General features: G+C 32.8%; 2 protein-coding genes across 2 annotated transcripts in view; both read left to right on the plus strand.

Annotated features, from left to right (window-relative positions):
* Window positions 1-20,907, plus strand: part of gogo (thrombospondin-1 like protein golden goal) — a 264,490-nt gene that overhangs the window by 24,085 nt on the left and 219,498 nt on the right. The window lies entirely within an intron of this gene.
* LOC148275534 (uncharacterized) lies at window positions 18,970-19,926 on the plus strand. The gene has a single exon (XM_088235563.1). It carries the CDS (start codon window positions 19,016-19,018, stop codon window positions 19,634-19,636), a length of 621 nt encoding a protein of 206 aa, XP_088091689.1. The 5' UTR covers window positions 18,970-19,015; the 3' UTR covers window positions 19,637-19,926.

A 20,907-nucleotide genomic window follows, 5' to 3' on the forward strand; every position in this document is an offset into this window, starting at 1 on the left:
ATTTGTTTTTCATACCGTTCGTATTTTTTAAATATTGAAATATTTTATTTTAACATGCCAGTTATACCACTATACAGTGTTTGCCTATTTTGCGCCCTTAATAATTAAAATGGCGAACGATCATTATCAGTTGTTATGTCCAAAATCTTCGATTCTCTATCTAAGGATATAAATAGCATTAGTTACATGGCTGTATTTAAAAAATGGCTAAAAGAATACTCATTGAATCAAACAGTAAATAGGTGAAGATTTTAAATATTTAATTTTTATTTATCCGTTTATTTATACCGTGGTTGTAAAAGATATAACATATAAAATGTATTGTTACATTATTTTGCTTATTTATAACTTCACCCAATCATTCTGAACAAACGAATTGTAAAACGAAAAAGGTGCCTAAAATACAACATAAATGAAGACTGTAAAAATGTATAATTATGCTGTTAAATAAATAAATAAAAAAAAATAAAAAAATGTTCAAATGCCTCTGTGGATTTTTTTGTTTACTATTTTTACTGTTAATATGTATTTCATTTCTATATAATTATCCTTTATCTTAAATACTCCGTTTTACCTCTTATGTATGCTGTAAAAAAAAACAAAAAAAAAAATAATTGAAAAAAAAAATACAAAAAAATAATAATAAATGGAACATTGTACCAAAAAAAATCGTCGCAAATAACCGTGTTAAAAAATGGGTTACAAGTTGTGATAGTACGGGGTTTGAACCTCGGATCTTATGATCCGGAGCCCGCGACACTACCCAGTGACTACGACCCGGTCTGTAAACCAAATAAACGTGTCGGGAATCGAACACAAGAATTTATCCATAGCTGGAAGCGCGTTAACCTCAATTCCACGAGGCGGATTATAATATTCTTCCAGGATTTATTATCAGATTATGAACGTCCTTAAAGGGACAGTAATGCGTAACTTATAGGACATCCTTGGGTGAAGATTTACACAGGATCTAGTGACCGGGAATGATGACGTCCATCTATTTGAGTGACGCCGTATTTGAGTTGTGGCGCTTTATGTGACCGCGTGATCCATTTAATGGTTCAACAAAGTATGTATGAGAAATGTAGGCTTTCCTTTTCTTGGCGTTTTATTATATTTCCTTGACGTTATACGTATTTAAACTCATTTGACAGATATCTTAACAGAGACGAATAATTTATCATCAATAGTTATCAATTCATATATAAAAGATTTATCAATATATAAACTCTGCTGGATATATCCATTAATGCTGAGTCCGCCGAATGAATTTAATATTGGTATTTTTTATTTAAAAACTATTTTTTTCAATTTATAATTTATTTTATTACATAAAGTAAACTCGGCTCTGAATTATTATTATTATTATTAGAAATGTGTAAATCTAGGCTTTCACTTAAACCAGACTTTGACAAATCGTCGATTTCTTTTTTTTCCGCATCCGCTCCTAAGTGGAGCATGTGAACATCACTAGACGCCTTCAGGAGACTATCGCTAGTCAGCGCTCTCACCGAAGCCAAAAGATCGTCATCGACGGCCTTCCAGGACGGCATGGCGGGAGCCCGTAGGTGTAAAGAAGAGGCAACGTGGATTAAGGCTCTTGAGGCATCAGCAGCTCGTGTCCAAGACAGATTCGCACCCACAGGGATACTAGCGTTATACAAGAGTTAAATAATTAAATACATATTTGGACTTAGTATGGACTAGAGTTTCAGGTAGTACGCATCTTGTTAAAAGTTGCTCCAGCGATTCCTAGGCGGGTTGCGAGTATACCACGGTGGCGAATCGTCCATATAATCAATTATGCGCAGCTTACCACTATATTAAACTATAAATAATAATATTTTACAGTAGTTTTTTACTGTGAGTGAATAAATGCATTTTTTTATTTTCATAAATAAACGTCACCGTTTATATCTTCCTCAAATAATAAATATAAACATCTAAAAGTGCACCCAGCGCATAGCCCGTTCTCAATGCGTGAAAGAAACTGGCCGATTATTACAGCTTATTTCTCAATACAAAATGTAAACTGTATTTTAACATCCAAAAACCCAGTAGGTATATTTTCCGTGCTGAGTTCACTCGCAAATTACAGATATTATTTTAAGCTTCTCTATTTGGAGAGTAGCATTTTAAACATTATTTCGTAAAGACCATTTTCGTTTGATAGTATTCTGTTGACATATGATGCCAGTTTTTATGTCCGCGCATCTAAGCTAGTGGGGCTGCGTTCGGTGTTGTCAGTTTTTAGCATTATTAATTTTCAGTTTAGAAGGAAACGAAGCTGACGGCGGTCACGACGGTTACGTGACATTTTTCTTGCAAGATTATTGCGAATACGTCTAATGAATGTAATTGTCATGTTATGTAATGTAATGTAATATGTAAAGTTAAAACGATGTATTTTGGCATAAAAAAATAAATGTTAATTAATCTAATCGTTTTTTTTTTAGCTTTTCAGAAAAAAAAATATGTTAACGTTTCCCATTACGTAAAAGAAAAAACAATTTTCGCGAACATAATGGGGAGTGACGCCTTACAATAATACGTTTATTTTGTTTTTAATTAGTAAAAATATACGATGTTTTCAATCAGTGCTAAACAAAAAGGAATTATGAATATAATTATTTTATTATATTATTTTTTTAACATATTTTTTTAAACTTTTGCATACATGTTCTGTATTAAAAAAATGGAGAATAAACCTACATATTTCGCGAAGTTATTCATTGTTATGATAAAATAAATAAAACAACTTTGTTTTTAACCACTAATTTTTATTTTTCACCGACCGGTTTCAAAGCAAACAAGCTTTTTCGTCAAGGTTGACGTAACTAACTGACAAAGAAGCTTGTTTGCTTTGAAACCGGTCGGTGAAAAGTAAAAATTAGTGGTTAAAAACAAAGTTGTTTTATTTATTTTATTATAATGAATAACCACAAAGTTAGTGCTTAAAATATAAGCTTTATATTTATTCATTGTTGTTTGTTTGTTGGATTATTGGTAATAATTATTTTAATTAAAAATAAGTAGGTATTTCGTCTTCTGTTGTCAGCAGGTGAAACTGAAGTTCGAGAGATGAAGCTTTTTACATATAAAACCATTGAAAAAGAAGCCATGTACCTTTATATAATTTATTACTTAGAGGTATGTATGTACATGCAGGTACAAATTATGAAAAAAAATGTAGCTTACCTATAAAAAAAAGTCACCGTTCGCACTGGTATACCACCATCCTCATTTTGTGAACTCCCAAGTATTGAAAGTCGCCAACTCTCTCGACTCTCTGCTCATTATTACAGATGATGATAAAGATCAAGTATTGTGGTCAGGTCCTAGGCCAAGTATTTAAAAAATGTTTCTTCGTCTCTCTTGTAGTATCTATGTGGGTACTTTTATTATTAAACAACCGGGTCCTGGTTCCGTGGTAGTATTGTGGGCTCGCGGGTCAAAGGTTCGAGGTTTAAATCTCACTCTACCAATCTCTCCGAATCCTACTCTTTTATTTTTTAAGCACAAGTTATTTACGACTTTCATAAAATAGTCTGAAAATATAAATATTTGAGTTAATAATAAGAACTCAAGTATTTCTCTTTCTTCAAAAAAAATAAAAATATTTTTATTGTTTTCAAAAACATTTTTCACTTTGTGGTATGACATTTTACACTTATATGGTTATAAATTTGTATAAAACCACTTTAATTTAGAATTATACTTCGACCGGTTCCGAGGTTACTACCTCATCGTCAGGAATTAAACTAACTTATAATTACTCGCGTTGCTATTTATATAATAAAATATTGTATGACAGAGACAGGAAATTGAAAGAAAGAGAGAGAAAGAAGATAAAATGAATCATAACGGGAATATTTTAAATGAGGACTTGAAGTTAAATTTAATTAATTATTTATTATTTGAAGTTTCTGATTAATGCCTTTACTTATTTCTAATCGTTCTAAATTGTCTAAACAAAAACCATTGTTATTGACAATTTTCTACACCCGTTTTTTGATTAAAATCTTTAAAAAAGATTTTGGTTTTCGGATATAAGATGATTTGCGAATTATGAAAAATTATTATAACTGAGACATCTTATATGTTCTTTGATTCTAACTTTAAATTTACGTGACTGACTACTACTACTATTACTACCATCACGCCATTTCCCCGTAGGGGTAGGCAGAGATAATGGACCGCCACACACGTCTATCCTGGCATACAATCCTAGCTTCTTCCACATTCATACATCTTGTCATACATGCCCTTCGGTTCTGTCTGCTTTTGACATGACCAGACTTCAGATTTTGGTTTATCTGATCTTGCCACGTCTTCCTTGGCGTCCTCGTCTCAAATTTACGTGAAGTTTTTCTAATATAGAAATTTGGGCAATTTAATTTATAAATTCCCGAATGATCTAATTTATCATCCTTATCTTTACAATTTGATAATATTTTACCCATATTATTATTAGTATAAATATTACAAAAACGTTAGGCCAGCTTTTCTCTTTCATACCATGTACTCGCGAACCAATATGCTAACAACATCGATGTCTTTAGCGTGAGTCTTGTAAATTTTAAATATCAATGTATATGTTCCTTATCAAATAGAACTTAATATTCTGTTCATATTGTATTTTATAACATTATGTACCTAGCTGCTTTAAACCTTTTATTGTATTTCTTTAGCTTATTAAAAAAAATAGATATATATATATATTGCTTTAATTTTTTTAAAACCAACTTTACTTTTAAACACCGTTCTATATTTTATTACAGTATATTGTATTTTTAAAAAATCTATGTTGTCAATACACTCATCTTTTTATTTTTATACCAACTATACTTCTTAACACTGTTCCTTTATTTTGTTCCTTTATTATATTTCTTTAAATTGTGTTTTTTTTTTACATCTATGTTGTTTATATACTCATCTTCTTTTTTTATACCAACTTTACTTCTTAACACTGTTCTATCTTTTGTTGCTTTATATTGTATTTTTTAAATTTAATGTTGTTTATATACTTATATTTTGTAAAACTTTCATGTATGTAAAAGCCTTATGGGCGTGAAAAAAAAAAAAAAAAAAAAACATATTTTATAATATAAATAGCAACGCGAGTAATTATTAGTTCGTTTAATTCCTGACGATGAGGTAGTAACCTCGAAACCGGTCGAAGTTTAACTCTAAATTAAAGTGGTTTATACAAATTTATAAACATATAAGAGTAAATATATTTTTATTCAATATAGTGATATATTTTTATGAACCCTTCGTGTTTTGTGATTAAAACTATCAATTTTCGTCCCCTTCGGGATAGCGTTTAGCATTAGAAAATACTGAGAAAAAAATGTTTTTATATGGCAATAAATCAAGATGGATGCCATTAATCTTGCGGGCGGAAGGGCTCTGTTTGTCTGCCGTCATATTCAGTAAAGAAATATATTCAAAGGACAAATAATCGTCATAAATACGAAGGTTTCTTCAGCAGACATCCGGTGAGTTTTCTCTTCTCAAATTCGATAAAAGTCTCGGGAGATTTTTTATCTAAAAATAATGTCCAAAACAATTAAGGTGATGGATTTTTACTACTTTTTTGCAACTTTTTTGCAAGCAATATGCTTCGAGTTACACGGCTTTTAGTTATATAACCATTTTATTTGTTTTTAGTATATTTATTTTTAATGGTTCTTAAGTAAGACTTGTGAAGTCTATGTATGGATGGATAAAGAATCAAGAATTAAATTCTACATATAAAATAGAACAGACACCCCGGACGAGTGTATTCGACTCGATGATAGAAATTAGATAGAAACCCCGATAAAGGAAATCACTTGGAGAAGTCCGTCTAGTAGTATAGTGGTTGACGCGTGCAATATAAATATGGAATGTTGGTTTCAAAGGTGATTCTATGCTGCAATAATTCATGTAACGCATGATCGAACTACGGCGTATTTCGTTCAGCAATGCAGTGCTCATTTTTCAAGACAAAAAAAACTTTTATTTTCTTATAATAACATTTTGTAGCTTTGTTCAACGTACATATGTTAAGTAGGCAAGATTGCTCGCTGTCACTAGTACTCTTTATTGGATGTACTTTTATAGTACGCGATAAATGAAATCAAAGAAAATATAAGTAATAGAAGGGTAACAAAATAAACGGACTGATGATAGGTATATGATGAGGTTTGCGTATGACATCGCTTTGATTGCTAAAAGTGAAGAAGAACTCACAGAAGCTTTAACAGGCATAATGAAAGTACTAAATAATATATTTAACACACAGAATTAAGAATAGTCCAGAAGGAGCATAGAATCATATTTAAATACATTGGACTGTGTCCAATAATCCCTCCAATATGCCCAACTTTCACCACGCGCATTCGCGATGTCGCCGCGTAATGTTGCACGAGGGGAAAAATTTAATTATAACACAAATGTAATGTAAAAAAAGCAATCTGTTAATTTCTCTAAAATTGTATTGTGCAAATGGAAATATTGATTGACACAACAGAGTAGATAAGCAAAGGGTCATTTAATAAGAGTAATTGAATCAACGAACTTTAAACTTAAAATGTAAAACAAGTATTATTTAACATAAAAAACAAACACTTTTATATCATTTTTTCATTTAAATTATTTATTGACAATTCTTGATGGAATTCCATTGTAATGATGCAATAACTTATATTTACATATAAGTTATTAATTTAAAAAATACTTGGTACACTTCCACTTATTTATTTTGATCAATTAGCGCTTTCACTCTTTAATGGGCATCTTCAGACTGGTGAATATTATACAGTGTATGGGTAATTTATATACAACCAAATATTATCTTAAGTGTAGGTACATTTAAAAATAAGTTGAAAATATATACAATACGCAATATTGCAATGGAACAGAGTGAGAGAAATGATTGAAACATGTGTTGGCGGTGTACTTTAAGAGAAGAGTTATCACTTTTAAATCATGTTAAATAATATTTGATGTTTTAAGATAATGTCGGTCAAATGTCCACTACAGAGTTGTTTAATCCCAGGTCCGATTTTTATTAGTTCTCTCATTAGATGAGCAAAGTAGAGTAAAAAATTTACTATCCTGGCAACACTAACAAAATGTTCATTTTGTTTCTTTGACAATCTGACAGATGGAAAAATGATCCAATTTTAAGTAATGTATTTGCTACTTACACATTCATTTGCTAATTACGCATGCTATGTGATTGCATCCTGTTTCTTTAAGATCCTAGCAGTATTTCTACACTTTAAAAGGATACAATACGGTATAGTTGAATTCAAATCAGGAGTTGCGTACTGAGCGACGTCTACAAAGAAACTAATGGGTAAAACGTAAACCTTCTCATTTATGAGTATTTTAGTCGCCTTCTGTTTGATGTGCGTATGCGGTTTCTGGACTATTCTTAATTTTATGATTTAACATAAAATAAACAGGAGCAAAACTAAAGTGATAACTGGGCCCGTAATGAGCAGCAAATACATGCAGCAATATTAGAATCAACGCTGAAAAACGTGGAAGAGTTTGTGAACCTTAGAAGCGGGATCACCTAATATGGTAGAACCAAAAGAGAAGTCCATAGACGCATACACCAAGAAAGGTTGACGTTAAAGATTAAGACATATACGTATGGAGCATATTGATGTACGGCTGTGAGACATGGTGCCTTACCGAAAGAGATAGAAAAAAACTAGAGGCCTTGGAGATGCGGAGCTACAGAAAAATATTAGAAATTTCTTGGAGAAACCACATCACTAATGACGAGGTTCTCAGTAGAGTAGAAGAAGGGAGGCACCTAATCAAAACCATCTCAGAGAGGCAAGCCCAATGGATCGGTCACATAATGCGTCATGAGAGTCTCCTGCATGACATGATAGAGGGAATGGCTGAGGGGACCAGTCGCAGAGGGCGCCCCGACGGGAGTATTTAGAATAAGTGTGCCAGGACTTGAAATGTGCCTCGTATGTTAAAATGATATCATTATAAGTAGTAGCTGTAGAGAATAGGGCGCTGTGGAGAACGAGGTGCTGGACTTTGCTGCAAATCAATCCCCAGGATTGAGATTTTTAATTGTTTTTTTATTGAAATTTTTATAAGCACATACAAATTTATTTTTTTGTCATTCATGTTAGCATGTCCATTATATGAAACTGCTGTTTTAATGTGGATATATGCATAAAGTTTTTTAATTTTTTAGTTGACTTTATTTTTGAAGTGTTCATATCTACACATTGTAAAAGGCACTTTCGTGCCGTGTAGGTATTATATTGATATATAAATGATTAATAAATAAACGTTCTGTTGTAATGAGCCCAGAAAATATTAAATTTAAGCTAGTATATAATAAGTACTGACATACTACGACAGAGATGAAGAACGTTTTAGAGAAGGTAATATAGAAGTCTAGGCATTCACAGGGCTTATGACCTGTCATTGGCTGGTTTAAGTGGCCACTTTACACACTGTGTAACATTCATCATTCTGTCCATATTTGAACATCTATATTCCTTCAATTCTTTCATCTGTTGATGTTTGTGAAGTTAAAGAGCTGAAACATTTATTTATGCGGGTGAGATTCATCTAATTGAATTATTTCACCTACATATTAGGCAACGCCTGAAAATATATACGTACATATTCTCAATTTCTATACTTTTTCATGGACCGGGTGGATTCCGCTTGGCAGCTCCCCAGGGAGTTAAATCCAGTCCTTGTCTACACAAATTTGTACAAACCATAATATGTACATTGCTGCTAATATTTATACAAGTATGTGGTGCTAAGCATAAATTCTGTGTCACCGCAGTGATTATAGTTTACGTATACATGCAATCCGAAACTTTTTATTTGTTCTTTTATTTTAATGGACATAAATTCTAAGTAAAATTGAACGTATTGAACGAAATAGTCGGAATATAATTTTGGCACCCTGCCACTGTATTTGGGGCACACGTTTCGTGAGAATCGTATTGCAATGCAATGCATTTTTTTGCCATTTTAAATAGTGCTGCCCTGTTGAATTATTTGTGAGATACACCAGGAATTTTAAAATATTAATTAATAAACGCGTTTAAAATAAATGCAAAAAAATATGCAACACAGGCTATAAATTATTTTTCATACGTTTTTCTATGTTGTTGTGCTACAGTCAACTATGTTTTTGATATTTTCTTGAGTAAATAAAGAAAAAAATGATATTATTTGTACTCGTACATACACTTTTAAAACTTAGACTCTATTAAACAATATCTTGAGTGTGTCCAAATATTTGTAGACATGGCTGGAATTTACCCTCTAGGTTAAGATTAAAATTTATTGCAACAAAGACTGAAAACTTTTTTAAGTTGAGAATATGGAAGTTAAGACATTAACAGGCTTAAACCTGTCATTAGCTGGTTTGAATGGTTTAACATAGGTAGAATGATGAATGTTACACAATATGTAAAGTGATTACTTAAGCCTGCCAGTGGTAAGCTCTGTAAATGCCTTGACTATCATATTCCATTCTCAAAAGTATTTTCCTTCTCTGTTGCAATAAATTTACATACACTTTTTTATATTATCAAAACAGGCTAAAATACTGTTCTTTATAGTGGTGATAATTCTATAGAAGTTCATAGGCCGTGTTTGCCTAACATGTCATTCATGTTTTCACAAAATATTTATGCTTTGGCCAGGTAGTTGGTGACGAGGAAGGCACTGAGGGCCGGCGCGTTATCGTGATGCTACTTCCAGTCGTCTGCGATGTCCGGCCTGTGTTTCAGTCTTTTAAGCACTTCGACGTAAAATTTAGATTTCACAGTTGTACCGGGTGGTGGTACAAACTTGTGATGGACTAGTCCTTTGATATTTATTGTCCGTGCCAGATTTTAAAACCAGTTGACTGCATTAAATATCTGGGAATAAACGCTATGAGACTCGTCTTGATTTTGGAACTGCTCATCCTGGCCTTCTTAGGGCGAGGCGACGCCGACCTTTTTTTGATCTGACAGAGCATCTTCTTTAAAGGCTGTCTTGATCATTTTAAGAGTTTCTGCGGCAGTCTTGCCAAGTTTGACGCAAAGCTGGATCGCCATCCTTTGCTTTACCGAGCGCTGCATTTTGACCTTTGTACATGGTTTTAAAATAACTTCCGCGGAAACGCCTGCTTTCACTCTCCGAATGGCCGAAGACCTGGAGAAGACTAGGAGACCCAGCGTTCGTTAGCATACTCCCTCCACTACCCTTTCCAACCGGTCCGCACGCGCTCCGACGTACAGTCGCGTATAAAAAATCCCTGACATTACTTTCCGGACGCACTAAGTGTTTATATTAAGGAATATTTTAAGAATTATTAATTTAAAAATAGCAAATTACTCAATTTACAATCTTCATTACAATATGATGTTTTAAGATGAAATGGTGCATATGTCAATACATTAAACTCTCTTAAAATAGTAGAAAGAATAATTATCAAAGTAGTTTTTAAGAAACCTTCAACATTCAACACGGTAAATCTATGTAAATTATTTAAAGTTCAAACAGTAGACACAATTGACAAAATAATTTATATTATACAAATTTACAAAGAAGAAAAAAATAATGAATTGGAGCTGAATAAGTCACTCGGATATCAAAATAACATTAAAAATTCCTAAATTCAACATAAGTCATGGTCGAAATAGTTTTTTTTAAAGAAATAAAAAATTGCAATAATCACCCCAATGAACTAAAATTTATTAAAATTAATATATCGGTGAATAAATGCAAAGTAAATTTAAAGAATTTTTTTAAAAAACAGCTTTCTATTATATTATTGTCTGTGTTTATTTTTATTTCGTAAAGGTAATTTTAATTATTTTCTCTCGCTTATTCAAAATTATTACTTTAAATGACAAAAAAAATATAACAGTGTTAGTCACTCTGTTATGTCACTCAATAAAATGGCTCCCTGGAGAACTGCTCAGATTTGGCGCTAGTGGTGTTTGCTCAAAACTACATGATTTAATTATTAAAATATGGGAAACGGAAACGATGCCAGACGATTGGAACATCAGTGTTATATGCCCCCTGTACAAAAAGGGAGATGCCATGAACTGTGATAATTACAGAGGTATAACTGCTGGACACACCTTACAAAGTCTTTGTTGCATTCTTATTAAAAAAGACTTCTCCCACATGTCGAAAATATAGTGGGACAATACCAGAGTGGATTCAGACCAGATAGATCAACAACTGACCAAATATTTACATTAAGGATCATACCGGAAAAAATGATAGAATATAACATTGAGACCCACCACATGTTTATTGACTTCAAAGCGGCAGACAGTATCAAGAGGTCGAAACTGTACGAGGCAATGGTAGAATTGGGGATTCCTAAAAAGCTAATAAGACTCACTAAGATGACAATGTCTAAAACACAATGCTTGGTGAAGGTTCAAAACAGCAAGTCAGATCCATTCCAGACGCACAATGGTCTAAGGCAAGGTGATGCACCGGCATGCCTGTTGTTTAATATTGCTCTTGGAAAATCCTTAAGAGATGCAGCAGTAGAAACAACAGGAACTATTTTTAAAAAGACCACCCAGATATTTGCCTATGCAGATGACCTAGATTCAATCTCCAGAACTGTCCCGGGATTAAAAGATGATTTTTTAAAGCTTGAAATGTCTGCAAATGATATGGGTCTTAAAATAAATACATCTAAGACTAAATATATGTTTGTAAGAAAGTCACAAATAAACTATGTACAACAAGCAATTGACGTTGGGTCACACCACATAGACAATGTCAATTCCTTCAAATATTTAGGTACTGAGATGACTAATCATAACAATTATAGTACCGAGATTAAAGCACGGCTATCGGCAGCAAACATATGTTATTATGGCTTGTTTAAACATCTGGGCTGGTATTCCGAACGCGTTTACAGCGCGCTATAATGCGTATTCAGTACGTAAAAACGCGCTATACCGCGCTATAATTTCGATTGGAATACCAGCCCTGGGATCCAAATTGCTCACTAGAAAAACTAAGACCATTATTTACAAAACTCTCCACAGACCGGTCATTACATATGGTGCCGAATGCTGGGTTATGACCAAAAGAGATGAAAATATGGTATTAATATTCGAAAAAAAAATATTAAGGAGGATATTTGGTGCTGTCAACCAAAACGGAGTGTAGAGGAGACGGTTTAATCATGAATTAGAGGCACTGTATGGTGAACCCAACATTGCACAATTCATCAAAATAAAAGGATTATAATGGTTGGGCCATGTGCACAAAATGAATGGCAACCGCACCCCAAAAAATATTCTTCATACCACTCCGGAAAGCAGACAAAGCAGAGGCAGACCAAAATTAAGATGGCTGGATAATGTGGAATGTGACATTAGAGCGATTGACCTGACAAACGGGAGAAGAGCCGTGGGGTGCAGGGACGAATGGAGACAAATTCTGGAGGAAGCCAGGGCCCACAACGGGCTGTAGCGCCACTGATGATGATGATGTTAGTCACTCTCCAAACACAAGAGCTAGTCTTTTTTTTTGGAAAGTAACAGCTATAATTAAAACATCACAACAGAGATAAAGAACATTTGAGAGAAGGTAATATAGAAGTCTAGGCATCTACACGGCTTATGACCTGTCATTGGCTGATTTAAGTAGATGCTTGTAGATGGCCAGACTTCGAAACAATTTTTTTTTTTAAATTGCGCTGGAACAAAAAAATAAAAAAAACATAAATTAGATAAAAAAATTTTTTTAAAGATATTTCTTTTAAAAAAAATACTTAAAAGTTTTATATAACTAAAATATAATTACTTTTAGACAGGCAGATTACTTCATTTCAAATTAAGACTAAATTAAGGTATCAGGGATCTCAATAAAGACTAAGTGTTGAACTGAATTTTGTTGTAACAATTTAAAGGTACTAAATTGAACATAAAAGTTGCCGAGGCCAAATTTTATTTTTTAATTTTGAAAACAAATACAAGCATTTTAAATGACATACATTTTTGTGACATTTTCCTTTGTTTCTACTTTAAAAAATGTCTTCGGTTATACTAAGAAAAATAAATATTGAATTACTTTAGTTGAAACCCTTTTTTTAAAGAATTTTATTCTCTTTTTTTGAAAAAAGAAGATAATTCTGGTTGTAATATTCAATTTAAAACCATATCTTATTGACTTTTTTATGACCTTCAGACTTGCCTTTACCGAAAACGACTCCCGAAAGCCCTAACCACGCTTGCCTGCTTTACAAGGCATCAGGTTCTCGATGGCCTGGACGTACCCTGCTGACTGTTGGCAGTTTATGTCAGAACTACGGGACGCGAACCTGACTTAGGTGGACGCACAGAAGCTGGCAGCCAATAGAGATGTATGTAGGCTCTTTGTGGACACCATTTGCTCCTACTAGGGAGGAGGGCTGTTGAGCTTATGATGATGACGATGCGATGTTTTTTCAGGATAAAAACTAGCCAGTGTCACTTTCCGCACTTCTTACTATCTCTGTACACGTCAACTCGTTGGTCTGATGCAAAGTATCATCATTTTTTCGATTAACTATCAGAATTTTCCTGACGGAATGATATATTTTATCAGGATAAATGTATTCTGTATCAGTTCCCGGTCCTCTAACTATCGCTATGCAAACAATACTAAGATCTGTTAGTTTATAGCAACGTAGTTTTGTTATTAATTTTATTCATATTTTTTTTTATTTAAGAATTTTCCCAAAGTAGAGATTATTATTTTAGGGATGAAAAGTCACCTATGAAACTTCTCAGCTCTTCGGCTATTCACAAGCTAAAAATCACATCGATCGGTCGCTCCGTTGAGACCTGAAAGGAACGTGACCTTAGTATAGATTACGTGTTGTTAAATTAACGTTTTAGAAATCGTATAAAAAATAAGTTCTAGGGTAAAAGTAAATTTAAAAAAAAATACTTTCAAGAAGAAAGATAAGCTTTCTAAAGACAATCGTATTTAAGGATAAAAAGTGCAATTAACTCATATTTTTTTTTCAATTTTACGAAAAGCTACAAAATCTATAGAAAAACTAGTCGATGAAAGTAAAATAAGTGCTGTGTTTTGCAAGGTTTCGCAGAGAAAAGCGTTATTTAAGTCCGTCAATCCCTTAATCGATACTAATACCAGTGGTATTGACACACTAAACGACTGAGCCATAAATACAATAGTTTTCGCTTTTATACGACGCAACCTAACAAGACATATGTACATATGTATATAATATTTATGTAAAGGAGTCATTCAACGAAGACTTAGTACTAACACACATTTATATGTGGCCAGTTTTTAAATTGAGATTTTTCAATATATGAAGTACTTATTTAAAAAAACAGCTTTGTTTTTAACCACTAATTAAAAAAAAATAATTAACTTACCGGTTTCAAAGAAAACAAGTTTCTTCGTCAAGGTTTACGTAACTAATGAATTCTCTCCTATTTTATTTTTTCCATGTTTACTAAATACTACACGTGGAGCTAATAAATCAAGTCTTTTTTTCCCTAAAAGGGTGGTTATTTGATATGAATATTTTAGAAGCTAGAAACATACATATATATTAGAGTAAAAAAACACTTAAAGCGCTCAAATAATAATATTTTTTCTGAATTCGCAAACCATCTGATAATTATAACTTCAATAAAGACGCTGGATTATAAAAGTAGTTCATGTTGAAAATAACTTTTTCAAATTAGACAACTTAGAAATCGTAGATTTAGATTTAAATTTATTTATTTATGACAAAATATAAGGTTTTTAAACTTTACATATTACATTACATTACATATTTTTTTTGTACGAAATATTCCCAATCAGCAAAAGTGCTGGTATGATGAGATATTATATACAGGGGTTTTTAAACTCTGTCACATCCGAAACCACGATGATCAGTATAGGCAAGAAGACATATGTGCACATTAAAAAAAATATTTAGAAAGAAGAAATTTTTTTAAAATAAAATATTTAAAAAAAACAAACAGTTGCTTACTTCTGCAGGGAAAAAGCAAAGGGGGTGCGGCCGTGCGGTTTACGGTGTATCAAACTCCCCCCTCCCCCTCCTCGTTTCCCCTCAGCAGAAGTAAGCAACCATTTGTTTTTTTTCTATATTTTATTTTTTAACATTTTAGTCGCTCTAAAAATGTATTTTAATGTACCAATATGTCTTCTTGCTCATACTAATTATCGTGGTTTCAGAAGTAAGAGGGTTTAAAAAACACACTTTATAATTACACAATAGTTTAAATAAAAAGTCGATAAAATAACATCACAAATCACTTGTCACACGGGCTGTAAGAACTAATTTATTTAGGTGTTTTTTAAGTACGTATATGTTTTGTAAATTTTTTAGGTCATCAGAAAGTTAATTGTAAAAATTTATTGCTGTACACACAAAACTGTTATTTTTCTGTTAGTCCTAGGTTGTTCGCAAGTTAAATTATTTGATGCTCTTGTATTTATTTTATGTATGTTGTAGTTAAAATTAAATTTAATATTTATCTTTATTTTATTATTTTCCATCTTAAATATCATTTTTATTTTTTCTGGGTAGATTAATTCCTTTAGATTGAGCATTTTTGTTATTCTATATAAATCTGTGGTTCTAGTATATTATGGAAATAAAATGTTTCTTTAAGTGGTTTATTCATTGTTCTTTGTATTCAATCTTGCATTTTTTTACTACAATGTGATCTTAGAAATGAAAAAACGAATAATAATGTGAAAAAAAATAATTAATAATCAAATAAACAATATTTCTCTTAGTCCACTCCTTTCTAGCTTCGAAAATATTCATACCGAATTACCACCCTTCTAGGAAAAAAGGACTTGATTTATTGGCTCCACGTGTAGTATTTAGTAAACATGGACGAAGATAAAATAGGAAAAAAATCATTAGTTAAGTAAACCTTGACGAAGAAGCTTGTTTGCTTTGAAACCGGTCGGTGCTGAAAAAAAAATATTGGTTAAAAACAAAATTCTTTTATTTATTTAACTATGAGATTTTGCTGTTTATTTATTAATTATAGGAAATATGAATCATTAAAAATAACGTGTCTTCACTGAGGCAAATTGTGCCAAGGACACTTCATAAAACATTTGTTTTTTTTATAAATAAAAATACATGTAAAAAACATACAGAATAATAACGCAATACTTTGAAATGATGTGGGTTGAAAATTCGAAACTTCTATTCAAAGTAGTTTTAGATCTTTTTTTATAGAGATTCCATCGTTTTTTTAGGATTTTGATACTGTGAACTACGTACGCACGAGAGATACTCAAGATTACTGCGAATCGAACTCATATGTAAAAACATGTAAGAATTTACGGTTTTTAGAGGGTTTGGTTACTCTTTTAAAGTCAAACCGTTCTACTGTAGCATTCGCAGCACTGTGCGGCGCGTCGCGGCAAAACCAAATATTATTTTCAAAGATTTAGATGTAACAAACCGCACTAGTACTGCGCAACACTGCGTGGCACAAATTGCCTCTGGACAATATGCAAATTTTTAATTACCAAACATTCTGCACATTCTCTCAAGGACGAGGATTTCGCAAGTATCGGTGCATTATGGGGCACCTCTGAGAACCTCCCATTTCTCAACTCAAAATTATACTCAGTTATTAATCACCTATGGAATGTATACGCTTGTGTAGAACGTCATTGAGAAACGTGGCCAGGCGCTACGTAGAGAATGTGCCTTGTTTATACATAGGTATACAAAAACAGTAAAGTATATAATATATATGTGTTGTATACCGACACGTATCAAATACGTCACACTTCACAATAAAGGACCTTAGTGCCGTCACGCGTGATGAAATAATCCTTTTATTTTGTGACGAATAAATTGTTTCAAGGAGCTTCGCTATCATACGCTTCCATATTTTTGAACTTATGAAGGTTAAGATGATATGTGGCGTTTGAGAAATTTGAGGGATAGGTATTTGAAGATAGTTTTTCTGTCACTCTCTCGCAAATGCCTCCTCAAAATTGTGCAAAAAAGACAACTGCAAGTCGGACTAATTATGTCTAACTGAAATTGACAAAATTGATATTTTTTTGTACCATTGTTTGCACCCCAGATATGAACAGATTTAGATGATTTTTTTTAAAAATGAGTATAATAATGTTTTTTTTATGTTGGCACCTTTTTAATATCATTTGTCATATTTGTATACCGTAGGTCCAAAAACGGCAGATAAAACTTGTAAAAGTCTTTTTGGGTTTATGGACGGTCCAGCTCTTATAAGAAATAATTAGTTAAAAAAAAGGATAAGGACCCCCTAATAATAAATATCTAATTTGTTTTAAAAAATGCTGCTTTCATAATCCAGGGAGAAAATACGGGAATTCGTTTGTGTGAAGAAAAGTCGGACCACGTTTTTTTTTAGGGAAATGAATTTATTGATTGAATAGTGATGAAGATACAGGGTGGCCGGGGAAGTGACGTCAGAAGTTAAAATGTAGGTGCCGCATATTGAGGGGTATCCAAATCTGATTAAAAGATGAAGGCTGATTTCAGCGAATAATAGCTTATTATGTACTACTTTTTTGTATCATTACGAAAGCTCAGAGTCTAGCGCAGGTTTTAAAGTTACTCAAAATTTAAGAAATTTTCTTATTAAATTTTTAATTTTCAAGTTAAAGGTTTAAGTCTGAGTCGTTCGAAGTTAAATTCTCAATTTTAAGTCAAAACTTTTGTAGCTTTCATTGATGTAACAAAGTTGATTACTTTATGTGTGAAAGTACAATTTATAAATAAGGAGTTACAAAAAAAAATTTCAAAAAAACCTTCCACAATTAAAAAAAAAAAAAACCGATTGAAGATCGAAAAACTTAAAAACTACGCAAAATCGTGGAACGTACATGGGGGTGATTTGGATACCCCTCAATATGAGGCATCTACATTTTACCTTTGGTCGTCACTTCTCTGGCTATTTAAAGCTGTCGATTTTTACGATGAATCTGTCTTACAACTATTAATATTTGTAAATATTATGAGACTAAAATTAGCATTGTCAACGAAAAAAATACATACGATAGTTTGGTATGCGCGAATGGACGACGCCAGAGTAGAATGGCTTAAAAGTTTTTTGATGCTCATGCTGCTAAATAGGTCTAGAGCCAAAGAGAGTTGTTCTAAATAATATTCACAAAGATTTGGCAATAACAAAACTAACATACTCGTACATAAAAAAACGATTTTATTGCTTGCATCCCTGAGAAGATGGAATAACTATGTAAGTCGGTGATAGGCTCATTATATGTATCGTTCCAATCAACATGGCCAGGTAAATTAATGATAGAAGGATACTTTTTTAATTTGGTTTTATTTATTTAGTTTGCATGTAAAAAAAAGTGAAGATTAGCCGGTCTCATGGCGTACTGGTTTGTGCGTTTACATGCCATTAAATAAATAAAATAATTGAAAAAAGTCATTATGAATCGATAAAAATCAATCCACTCAATGTTATTTTATCGGGCCTGGAAGATTTTTATTGTGGTGTGAAAACGACCTTACACACAGCTGGGTTACAAGAATAAATGTAAAAGTTGCAGTTCATTAAGATGTTATTAAAGACCCTTTGGGGTCAAGAACAAAACGTGTGATAATTTAGTTTTAATTTTAAACCTGTGAACTCATGTATGTCAACCGGCAGCTGGTTAATCTTATTGATTGATTTTATTTATTATTCACGATAATCAGCGCATGAACAATGAGATTCCCTTCATAACATTTATTATGGGCATGCAAAAACCTCTTCAATATTCTTTCGGTGTCACTTACATCTAAAAATATGAGACATACATGTTACTAGAACAATAGCGTCCATAATGGGAATCATTTTAAGAATTCTTGCAAAACAGGCACGTAGGGTTTTTTCTTAAAATATAATATAAAAGAATCATCTTCTTCGATGACGGTATCAGTTCATCAGTTAATTTGTTTCAATACAGTAATCATCTGTTATTTAGTGCAATGATGAAGTGCGTGGGGTTAATCGTGTGCCTTGCTGTATTTGTAGTCAACGCTGAACCCCCAACATACAGATTAAACAGGTTTCGTTCTTCGAATCAAGAAGCAGCCCCGGGTTCTGATGTTGAACCATTGACTCCACTTGCAAGAAGCGCACCTTATCCACCGTCTGGATGGAAGCCAGCTGGACAAAGATTGGAACTGCCACCAAGAGCTAAAGCTACACCAGCATCTGAGTACCTTCCAGCGGCTGAATACGGACCACCGACCACTCCGTCCGGTGAAGAGACAACCAGTATCGATGAGATTACTTCAACAGACGAGACTTCAACGACTGATGAAACGATAGATTCTGACGCCACAACTACTCCTCCACCATCCACCGAAGGTTCTGGAGCAGAGAGTGGCGCAAATTTGGTAGAAACAGTTCCTGCTACTCAACCTTTGAATGAGCAAGGAGCATACTATGTTCTTCTCCCTGATGCAAAACTACAGAGAATATTGTACAGTGTGACGTCAGATCCAGAGAAACAGCAGTTCTCTTCTCGACTCCAAAGTGCAGGAACCCAGGCGTTGACTGGTCCCTTAGTTTTGTATTCACCCCAATACGTTCAAATCTTGTAACATTATATATTACAAAGATATAAAACAAATTGTTTAAGATAATTTCTCATATAATAAACGGCTCAAATCAAAATCAAAATATTTCATTTCCCTTGAGAATATCAAGTAATCACAAACAATCACAAAGTTCAAACATTAGGTACATTAACGATACAACGTTAATTTTATTTTATAATTTAGTTGTGGATTGTAGATTGTAGAAAAACAATAAATGCGAAATAAAAATCAAACCAAATTATAAATACGAGTAAAATTTTTTTTTTTTTTAAATACTTTCCTACTGCATTGATAGTTGAAAAAAAAATTATACCTCACAATAGTGGCCAATTGTTTGCTTTGTCTTCTTCTTTTTGTGTCCTGTCTCTTCCTTGAGATTGGGCACTGACGAGTACTACTCCAACTAGCTCCCGGTACCACTATCAGCTTCGGTCTTGAACACCGCGCAGCTGATCTTCAACGTGCTGCTGTCTACCATGGCACCTTTTTTCGACCGATGACACCACCTTTTCCCCAATCTCTTCTTTATGTTTTAGACTAAGACTTATGTTAATCTTAGAATTAAAAAGTTTGTTTAAATATCTTGGTAAAATAATTTTAAATAACTAGCAACATGCAATTGTACAATAATTAATACTGTGTACGATTACAAGTAAAAGCACAAGTTGGTCATATAGAATTGTAGGTTTTCTTAAAATTATTGCTTGGTAGAAATGTAAAATTGTCATGATACAAAGATCTTTTTTAAGATTAATTTAAAATGTTTAAAATTTAATTATGGGATCCTAATTACTCTCTAGAAAAACTAAGACCATTATTTACAAAAATCTTTTCATAACGGTCATTGCATTTGGTGCCGAATGCTGTATTATGACCAAAAGAGATAAAAACATTGTTTAAACCATTCCAATTTAATTGAATTAAAAAAACATATATATATTAAGGAAGATATTTGGTACTGTCAATCTAAATGGGATGATGAGGAGACGGCTTATAATGAATTAGAGGCACTGTATGACGAACCCAACATTGCACAATTCATAAAAATCAGAAGATTACAATGGTTGGGCCACGTTCACAGAATGAAGGATAATCGTACCTCCAAAAAACATAATTATACCACTCCGGGAGGCAGACGAAGCAGAGGCTGTCCAAAATTAAGATAGCTAGAAAAAGTGGACAGTGACATTAGAGCAATTTGCCTGACGGACTGGAGAAGAATGGAAGCGTGCAGGGAGGAATAAAGACAGTTTCTGGAGGAGGCCTGGGCCCAA

The sequence above is a fragment of the Micrasema longulum genome, unplaced genomic scaffold (genome assembly GCF_059751315.1).
Source record: "Micrasema longulum isolate JH-2025_06_02 unplaced genomic scaffold, ASM5975131v1 h1tg001400l, whole genome shotgun sequence".
Taxonomy (NCBI): Eukaryota; Metazoa; Arthropoda; class Insecta; order Trichoptera; family Brachycentridae; genus Micrasema; species Micrasema longulum.

Excerpts from the sequence above, each read along its gene's own strand:
- LOC148275534 (XM_088235563.1), top strand. The coding sequence starts at position 19,016 with ATGATGAAGTGCGTGGGGTTAATCGTGTGCCTTGCTGTATTTGTAGTC.